This window comes from Sinocyclocheilus anshuiensis, unplaced genomic scaffold, assembly GCF_001515605.1.
Source record: "Sinocyclocheilus anshuiensis isolate Anshui unplaced genomic scaffold, SAMN03320099.WGS_v1.1 scaffold566, whole genome shotgun sequence".
Taxonomy (NCBI): domain Eukaryota; kingdom Metazoa; phylum Chordata; class Actinopteri; order Cypriniformes; family Cyprinidae; genus Sinocyclocheilus; species Sinocyclocheilus anshuiensis.
Window position 1 is genome coordinate 2179911 of NW_015542410.1, and position 9250 is coordinate 2189160.

The 9250-nt window shown below is 34.6% G+C and overlaps 1 protein-coding gene across 1 annotated transcript; it reads left to right on the top strand.

Annotated features, from left to right (window-relative positions):
- The first annotated feature begins 6451 nt into the window (after window positions 1–6451).
- On the top strand, window positions 6452–8170 carry LOC107693268 (C3a anaphylatoxin chemotactic receptor-like). The gene is made up of 3 exons (XM_016492574.1): window positions 6452–6502; window positions 7055–7580; window positions 7676–8170. The coding sequence occupies exons 2-3, from the start codon at window positions 7056–7058 to the stop codon at window positions 8168–8170; spliced, it is 1020 nt and encodes a 339-aa protein (XP_016348060.1). The 5' UTR covers window positions 6452–6502; window position 7055.
- Window positions 8171–9250: the final 1080 nt, after the last annotated feature.

Here is a 9250-nt window from a genome sequence, read left to right on the forward strand (position 1 = left end):
TGCAGTTTGCATTAGCACCATTTTTGATGGAATGATGTTGTGTCATTTGAATATCCATTCTGATTGGTCAGTTTAGAAATGAAATGTGCATCTTATGGCATGTTGTGCAAAACTTGAACTACCGTGCATGAAGAAAGATGTACCATTGTTTTATACAGAAAATAAAGCATTTTAATAAAGCAGTTTATTTTGATCCTCTTGATTTTTTTTTGTCTGATAACATCTTAAAAGCCAAATTACATGGGGAAAAAATAATGAATACAAAACCTGAACTTATTTCTTTTCCTGTCTGTGGTTTTGGTAATATAAAGTTTCCCACCTTTGAGCTCCTGCTGCCTCTTCTGTGTGATTATTTGTGATTTATTTATTTATAAAGAAAAGTGCTATGGGTTTTGAAACTTTATAGGGCTTTTATTCTTGAGTGTTTTTTATTGGAAGATGTTTCTGTTCTATTTTCCTTTACCTGTCTGCCTGAATGACCCGACTGCAGTCTGATGTTAGGATATTTTTCTTTTAAATATTATCTCATAAGCCACCAGATAGTTCTGCTTTTTTGGTGGCAAAACCATTAAAGATGTCAGCCACTTTAGAATGGTGGCTCAAGCATAACAGAAAAAGATAATCAGCATATAGTCTTTTTTTAGTTTAACAATCAGAAATGGATTCTGAGAAAGTAGCTTAAGATGTGGTAATAGTTTTTTTTTAATGGGTGGTGAAGGGGAAGTGAAAAAGTGTCACATCAGTCAGAATAGTTATGTTTATCACATGAATCCAAGATTTTCGTCTGAAGTGTCTGTATTTACTACTAATGTTGTTAATAGTGATATGTTGATATCAAGCTGTATCAAAAACGATGTCTTTTTGCCATGGTTTTGTGGTATGATGGGTAGGATTGAAGCTGTGGTTTTCAGCCGGTTGGTTGGGGCCCAAAAATAGGTCACTGGCCTGATGTGGCAGTTGAAATGTATGGGAAAATAAAGCTAAATATAATTAAATAGAATGCAGCTTTTTATGTTAAGCAGTTAGCAACATGGACGTGCATAAGATATATCATCAGTCTTGAAAACCATACAAATCTGACACAGACTGTTAACAAGCTTGTAAATCAAACTTCTGTTCTTTATGCAAAGTCTGGGCCTTAATGCAAAACCAGTTCAGGACCACAGGTTTTCAGTAACATTGAGTCTTTTGTGTCTTAAATATAGCATTCAGTATTTAGTGTTTATTACTCTCTGGAGCTTTTAAATGTTATTGGGAGCTTTGCATAACACTTTGAATTACGTTCTTATTTAAGTCAGTAATTATATTAATTGGCTTGATTACATACAGTAAGTTTGACTAATTTCATTAATTTCATACTTCTTTGTAATTATAAAGCCTTTTAATCTGAAACAGCACTGTGTAGTGAGACTGAAATCAGAAACTCCCCGACAGAAAGTCAAAGCCTCCTGACAAATGCAGACAGGAAGAAAGAACTTCTGTTTATGCTTCTTTTTTCTACCCCTCTCTGTTGTGTTCCTTGCATAATATTTCCTTTTGTCCTTCCTTATTTGTATTCTTTAATTGTAATTTCAGAACATTTTTTGTAATTGGTAACCTTTAATATCCTTAAAGATCATACATTTAAAATAATTACTTATAAACTTGATAAAAATGTTTGAATAATTTTTATACAGAATTCTTTTTCAGTTTTTCTATAAAGTTCTTTCTATAATTTTTCTATATTCTGCAGAAATAAGTCACAGAAAATAAAAAAAAGACCCTGGTGCATGAAGATGAGACTCTGCTATTTCTATATTAGTGCCAATTTTTTCCTGGCCATCTTTTATGCACATCGAATGTGGCCTTCTGTGAAAGCCTGAAGAGGAAGTGAATTTTCACAACAGTGTGGTCATTTTTGTTTTTTTTGCACTTGCATTTAGTCAACCACCCCACAAAACAAAAATACAAGTGATAAACATTGAAAAAATAAAAATAAAGAAAAAAATAAAGAAGATATTTTAAAAAGAAGAAGAAGAGAAAATAAAGAAGAAATTTTACCAAGAATTTCAGTGCTAAAATATCCAAAAAATAAAATAAAATAAATTTTTATTTATTATATTTCTATATTCATATTGATATTATGTATTATGAATTGCATTATGAATTTACTTGTATGATTCTTTGATTATTACTTTTCATATATTCATTTATTATTTGCTCATTTATTCATGTATTCTTTACATACATTATTTATGTATTCTATATTACTCAGCTGTGTGTGTCATGCATACGTGAGGATGATTCTGTTCAAGTCTATCTTCTTTAGTGTGTGTGTGTGTGTGTGTATTAGGTCAAGATTAAGACAGAGGTATACCTTCTTGGGCCCCTGGTCATTTCTGCGAATTTGCTTTTTAAATATTTTCTTGGAAACCACATCAAAGTCTGAAAGTGTATTTATTTTTGATCCAGACATATCAGGAGACCTGAGCTCGTTTAGCTCATCTTGCTTATCTTCTAAAGGTGTTAAAACCCACAATGCTTTTGGATGCTTTGCAGACTTATAGCAGTAGAGATGTGCAGGGTAAATAATATCTTTATACCATATGTCTGGCTAAACATGACTAAGCCCAAGGGTAGGGGGGCCCTATTTGCCTAGCTAAGTATGACCAAGCACAACTGGGGGCTTACCTTTCATTTATCAGATCTTGCTGAAGGTATAAGAATGTATGGACTTCCTGACTTGCACTGAAAAAAATTATACTATTTTTTTAAGGTAAGTGGTTGCAAACAACTTATTTTAGCTACATTAAAAAAAAAAAAAAACATGTTGAAAGTTAGTCAACTTAATTTGTTTATTTAAATATAGCTAAAATAAATTGATTGCAACCACTTACCTTAAAATTTTTTTGTAAATTCAATGAATCTTTTTTTTTCAGTGTAGGGGCTTTTCTATACTTTTACACTTCTCTTCGCTTCTACTTCTCCTTTTCTTCTCTCTATTAGGCACCTATATCTCCTATTGATTTTTTGTATTTTAAAGGTAGACTTACAGTATTTGACTCAAGACCCAGATATAAATATAGTGTTGTATTACTCAAATAATCTATTGTATTGTAAAATGATTGGATTGACTATATTCATTCAAACTTAATGTTTCAGCTTCAATTATGATTATTGTATTCCTCATTTGCATATTTGAAACTTTAAATACTTTAACTTCAACTTTAAGTTATCAAACTAAATTGATAACTTTTTCTGCACCAGCACGTCTGACTGACCTGGATCTGATTTGTATCAGTATGGTTGCAGATTTAGCCTAAATTAACTTGTTACTCATTAGTGGCTAGCTAGTTTGTTGGTTTGTAGTTACTGATAATCTTTTTTATATAAAATTGAAGTAAAATATTTGTTTGATCATTTTTCTTAGAATAACCTTGGTAACATGACAGAATGGTTGAGTTTGTTGAATCCAGTCAACACTAAAGTATAAAGAAAGATACTTTTTTATGTTCTGATAATTTAAAGGGGTCATATGATGTTGCTAAAAATAACATTATTTGGTGTATTTGGTGTAATGAAATGAGTTTATGCGGTTTAAAGTAAAAAAAAAAAAAAAACATTATTTTCCACATACTGTACATTATTGTTTCTCCTCTATGCATTTGGGTGGCGTTATGCAAATCTTCCCACATAGTGACGTAGACATGTGGGGGCGTGTTAGAACGAGCTGTTTTAGGAGGGCGTGGTTGACTCTTAACTTTTATAAAGAATATCTCTTTGGATTTGAGACTTTAGTCTTTGCAACTTTACAGATCTTCGTTATGCACCAAGAGCTTGTAACACTTCAAAGAGAAAGGAAAAATTGAAATCGCATCATATGACCCCTTTAATTAAATAGTAGGTTCTAAAATAATTGCCTCTTTCTGAAGAACATGGGATTTGTGTATTTAAGGCTTTTTCTTTTTTTTTTTAGGGGTGTAAACTATATTCGTGAAAGATGGCACTTTTTTGTGACTTTTTTCACAAATCTCTTATACACCATCTCTGGCACAGCTGATAAGCATGAAGAACTGAAAGCTAGGGTCAGATTTCCCAACAAGCATGTGCACGCACACACGCACACATCCACAAACACTGGCTATTTCTGTCTTTTATATTCTGGAATAAATGAACCCTGGAAAATATAATTTGTTAGATTAGTTATTATTCTTACTTGGACAAAGATACAAACATGCCCACACATGCTGTTTACCACCAGCATTTACCACAGGGTATATCACACTTGACCACAAGCTGGCACTGATATCATCATACAAAAATAAATGTAAAGATGGAACCATGGAAAAAAAATGAATGTGTAAACTATCTAGCAAAGTCCTATTCTAGCAACAACAAAAAAATACACATTTAAATAAAACGGGTCATCTAACTTTATACGCAAAGTCGTCAACATTTCCACCAGGACTTTTTTTTCCCTTGACCTTTGGAATTTGATGATAAACCACTAGCGGTGGAACAAGTGATTGTTCGTTCGAATACATGGCACAACACAAAATGTTGTGCAGCTCCACCACCAGAGGGCCACCTAAATACTGACAGGCATGTCACTCATTAGGGGAGACTGGGGATGGTAACATGGGTCAGTTGTAACACATCCAGTTTCTCAAACAAGGAGCAAGTTACAAATCACCTAATTCACTTCACACTTTCTCAGTTTAGTCCTTATTCCACATATGAGAATGTAAATCCCTGTGGCAGGCACAGCAGATTTTAGAAGAAAAAAACTCATTTTGAGGTAAAAAACAAAAACAAACAAACCGAGTGGTGTCTCTAAATGTTCAAGTGTTCAAGTTCAGTTTTATTATGGCCAATTATGTCTGACATTAACGCACATGCATGTTATTCAGTTTTATTATTATGTTGCTAATGTATCACATACACAGAAACATACACCAATTATGTTGAAAAGTCAGTGTTAAAAAGCTTCTTTTTTTTTTTTTTTTGTCATAGTGTTTGTTGTATAATGTTACATCTCACCCTGGTGGATATCATAATGTTATATCTCACCCTGGGACTTTTCATAATGTTGCATCTCACCCTGGCGGATATCATAATGTTACATCTCACCCCAGGGTATGTTACATCTAACCCGGACATTGGGGATGAATAGTAACATTTCACTCCTTATGGGTTTGAAACTAAACCATGCATTTTTTGCTTGTGCTACAAAGATAACAGCTACGCCATTTAATAGCAGACAGTTGTAACTACTGTAGTTTGAATCATACGTTGAATGCTCTTGCTTAAAAAAACTTCAAGATACAAACAGAAATGTCAAAAATGTTCCAACCATCCCTGCTCTCCCCTATTTTGTCACAATCACTGCGAAATCTTGACTGCGTGTCTACAGTTCTGAGTAATTCACAATCTGTTATTATGTACGTAAACCTACTTAGATTATGTATTATTATGTAGATTTATTATTATTTTTTATCATGTTATGTATTTATTTACTTAATTAGGGTGATCATAAAGGTCCTCTTTTTTCCTGGACATGTCCTGGCTGGGATTTTTAAATTACTTAAAATGTCCGGGTTTTATCTTTGTTTTCCTATTGACAAGCTTATACATTGTATATACTGTACATGTATTTGTATTTGCATTGCTTCGATTGTGCTCTGTAGATCCCACCCTCTCACACACCCAGGGGCGTAAATTTCGTCTGACAGTTGGAGGGGACAATAAACATAAAATATCTCAAGAGCAATTTTTGAAGGGGACACAAATAATCCATCTAAAATTGTACTTGTAAGGACATGTATACACAGAGGAAAGCCTTACTATTAGTGCAGCAGGGAGACTGTACCAAATTAGATGACTTCAAGCTGTTGTGGTCACGCTGCATCAGAGGTCGTGTCCCCCCCGACCCCCCTGGATTTCCGCCTATGCACACGCCACGATTGGTTGATTATGTACAATGCCTGCACGCTATTGGTCAAAGTACTTTTCAGTCACTTCCTTCAGCAATTCAGCAAGCAAGCTGAAACCTGAGCATTTTAGGAAATTTAGAAATAAGACATAAGGTTACACTTGTTAACTGAATTTGTGTTGGCTTGCTGTTTTTCTGCAGTTCTGTTCATTCAAAATAAATAAATAAAATACAACCCTGACACTGTGGCACAACAAAAGCTAACTATATAGCACACACTTTAACAATTTAAATGGCTTTGTGATTTCTCTGTACTTAGAAATCTGCAGAATTGAATGTGTTTGTAGACAAAATGTGCACGTCTCCTCCCGCTTCCTGCCTGTCTTCCCTTGTTGCAAAAGAGCACACTTTAGAATGACTGAGCAAAAGATGCAGTGAGAAAACCTGTTCAGCATAAAATAGTTGATAGCATTTAACACTCAAACATAGTCTGTGCTGAACACATTGACAAAGGATTTCGCAGTGCTGTTTATCCTGAGACCAATAGTTTGGGCTGATTATTGCAAAAACGCCTACTGACACTGTGTGCAGGTAAGAACATAACAATTCATCACCAGATTTAGTTAACCATTTTGAAAGACATTTTACAATACAGGATTAAGGACAAGGATTAAATCATATTTGTTGCATGAATAATGTATAAAATATGAATGTTTAAATTAAAAATATTAAATAATTTTTAATTTGAAATCAAATGTAATAATATAAATAAAATACATTGATTAAATTGTAAATATATAGAGTGAATGAAATTCTAAATGTAATGGGAGCCAAAAAAGTAATAATAAAAAAAGGTTTTACTGGTTACCATATGAGTTAGCAGGGAAATTCAAAATCTATAGCTGAAATCAATGTTCCTATTATGACTTCTAAGTAAACGCTATCAGTTTAATAACCTGTGTCCTCTTGGTTGCCAGACAACTCTCATCATGTTTATCTAATTGTGAGGTGAAGCTCGTGAGACTAGCATGGTAACCGCACGCTTATGGTGTACAGATTGTGTAGACAGATCAAAGTTGAGTGCATAAGCATATGAAAAAAATATGAAAAGGCACCTTCTAAGGATTTATCTGTTGCTTGTAGAATGACCTCCAATACAACTCTTTCCCTTCACTCCAACTCCAAAATCTCAATGTACCATGAGAAAACGACAGTGGACATTGTCTTCTATACCATCATCGTTCTCCTCGGCACCACCGGGAACTCTTTGGTCATCTGGCTGGCCGGTTTCCGCATGAAACCCACCGTCACTAACGTTTGGCTGGTTATTCTCGCTGTAGCGGACCTGATCTTCTGCTTGACACGAGCTATTTCTCTCAACAAAATAATTTTCTATGACCACTGGCCTTTTGGAGTTTTTCTCTGCGAGTTCAATGGTTTCTTCAAGTATGCCAACATGTTCTGCAGTGTTTTTCTTCTGGCCGTCATCAGTGTGGATCGAGCACTCTGCGTTTGCCATCCAGTGTTCACCAGAGAACGACGGACGTTATGTGCTGCTCGTGTGGTCAGTGTGGGAGTTTGGATTGTGGCGGTGATCTTTAGTTCACCGTTCTTTGTGTACCGACAAGTCTTTCCCGGCAAGAACAATTTGAGCCACTGCTCATTCAAGGTCAGAATGGCTTTACAGATTACTGCATGCACAACATTTCAGTACATTGCATTAAGATTATATTTAGTATTATGTATTTATAATTTCATTAGCAGGAGAAAGGAGCAGCAGAGGGTGACAATTCAGCAAAGTATGTCTACTACTGCATTCGTTTCATCTGTGGATTCTTGTTGCCCTTCCTGGTCATCCTTATCTGTTACATACTAGCTGCTGTTGGGATACACAGAACGCGGCTCTCTGGAAAATCGAGGCCTCTTCGGATTCTTGCTGTATTGGTCTGTGCCTTTTTCTTATGTTGGGCTCCATACCACTTTCTAGGGCTGGTCAAGTTGGTGAATGAAGACAATGAAGCAGTAAAAGTGGCACTGAGTATGGCTTCAAAATTGGCCTATTTCAACAGCTGCATTAACCCGGTTCTGTATTTCAGCATGGGACTGGATGTTAGTCGACGCTGCAACCAAAGCCTGTCTGGGATTTTTCATAAAGCACTTATGGAGGAAGACCAAAGTCTCTCACAGCAAGGCACTAGAGAAGAAAGCTGTAATTCCATTCCAAACACTGCAGACATTGAGTTTGTCACCAAAGTTTAAGAGATTAATATCTAGATTAATATCTAACAAAATGAAAAGTTAATGCTTTAATATGTAGATGGAGCCTTTATGAAAATATTGCAAAATACTAGAAATATATGTCATTTTTTTTCATACAAATGTTTATGTGTCAATCGTACATTTTTATGATCGGCTATTTTTGCTTACACATGTTCGTTTGTTAATTAACAGGATGACATTGGCCAGAAGAGAAAACAGAAATTACTTGTAGCCTAATATGGGGTAAAGGGCACAATTTTTAGACCAGGATTGCATTACGACTGGGGTTAATCTGAGCTCATTTTTTATTGTTCATTTTATTCCTGTAATATTTGCCTTTGCAATAAATACACAGTGTATAAAAAAGGTGTCTGATGCAATTACTATTCATTAGAAAAAAATCTAGAATTTCAATAGTTCAGTAGTTCAAATTCTGATATCTTCTGTGATTAAATAGTGAACCGAAAACCTTCAAACTTTAGCTCATGGGACATTCTACCAGAAATGTACATGATCTGTCCTTGACTTGTTACAGTGAATAAAAAGTATTACATACAAAAAATGTCTAAAACTGACTGATGGTTGATTTCTGTGAGTTGTTCTGTAAAGGAATATGTCATTCATTAGGTTCTCAGATTTTTTAATTTATTAAAAACACTTTTGAAAATTACAAATCCTGTCCTTGTCCTTGCCCTCAGCCAAATTGGACCTACAGCTTTCATAGTTTTGTTATGCTAAAAACTGTTATTTAGAAAAAAAACTCCATCAATAGCAAGTTTAAGTTGTTATCATTCACATCAACTGATTAAAAACATGAAATTATACATAAATTCTACAAATAAATACTATTTTACAACTGTCCCCATGTTTTCGGTCAGTCCTGTCACGTTTACATAAAACTCAACATAAAATGTGTGTAATGCGCCTTTAAAGGTATGACTCAAAGGAAGTGACATAATTTGACTGAGGTGAAGCGGACACTGAACAAGGGTGAGTTCTGTCATGGAATTGTATGATTTTAAGCTTGTTTTTGTATGTTTTTTTTAGGAGGACGAGCTAAAGGGTCAGGCCCTGTCACGG

Excerpts from the sequence above, each read along its gene's own strand:
- LOC107693268 (XM_016492574.1), top strand. The coding sequence starts at position 7,056 with ATGACCTCCAATACAACTCTTTCCCTTCACTCCAACTCCAAAATCTCA. Across the intron at positions 7,581-7,675 it reads TGAGCCACTGCTCATTCAAG|GAGAAAGGAGCAGCAGAGGG; the intron begins GTCAGAATGGCT and ends TTTCATTAGCAG.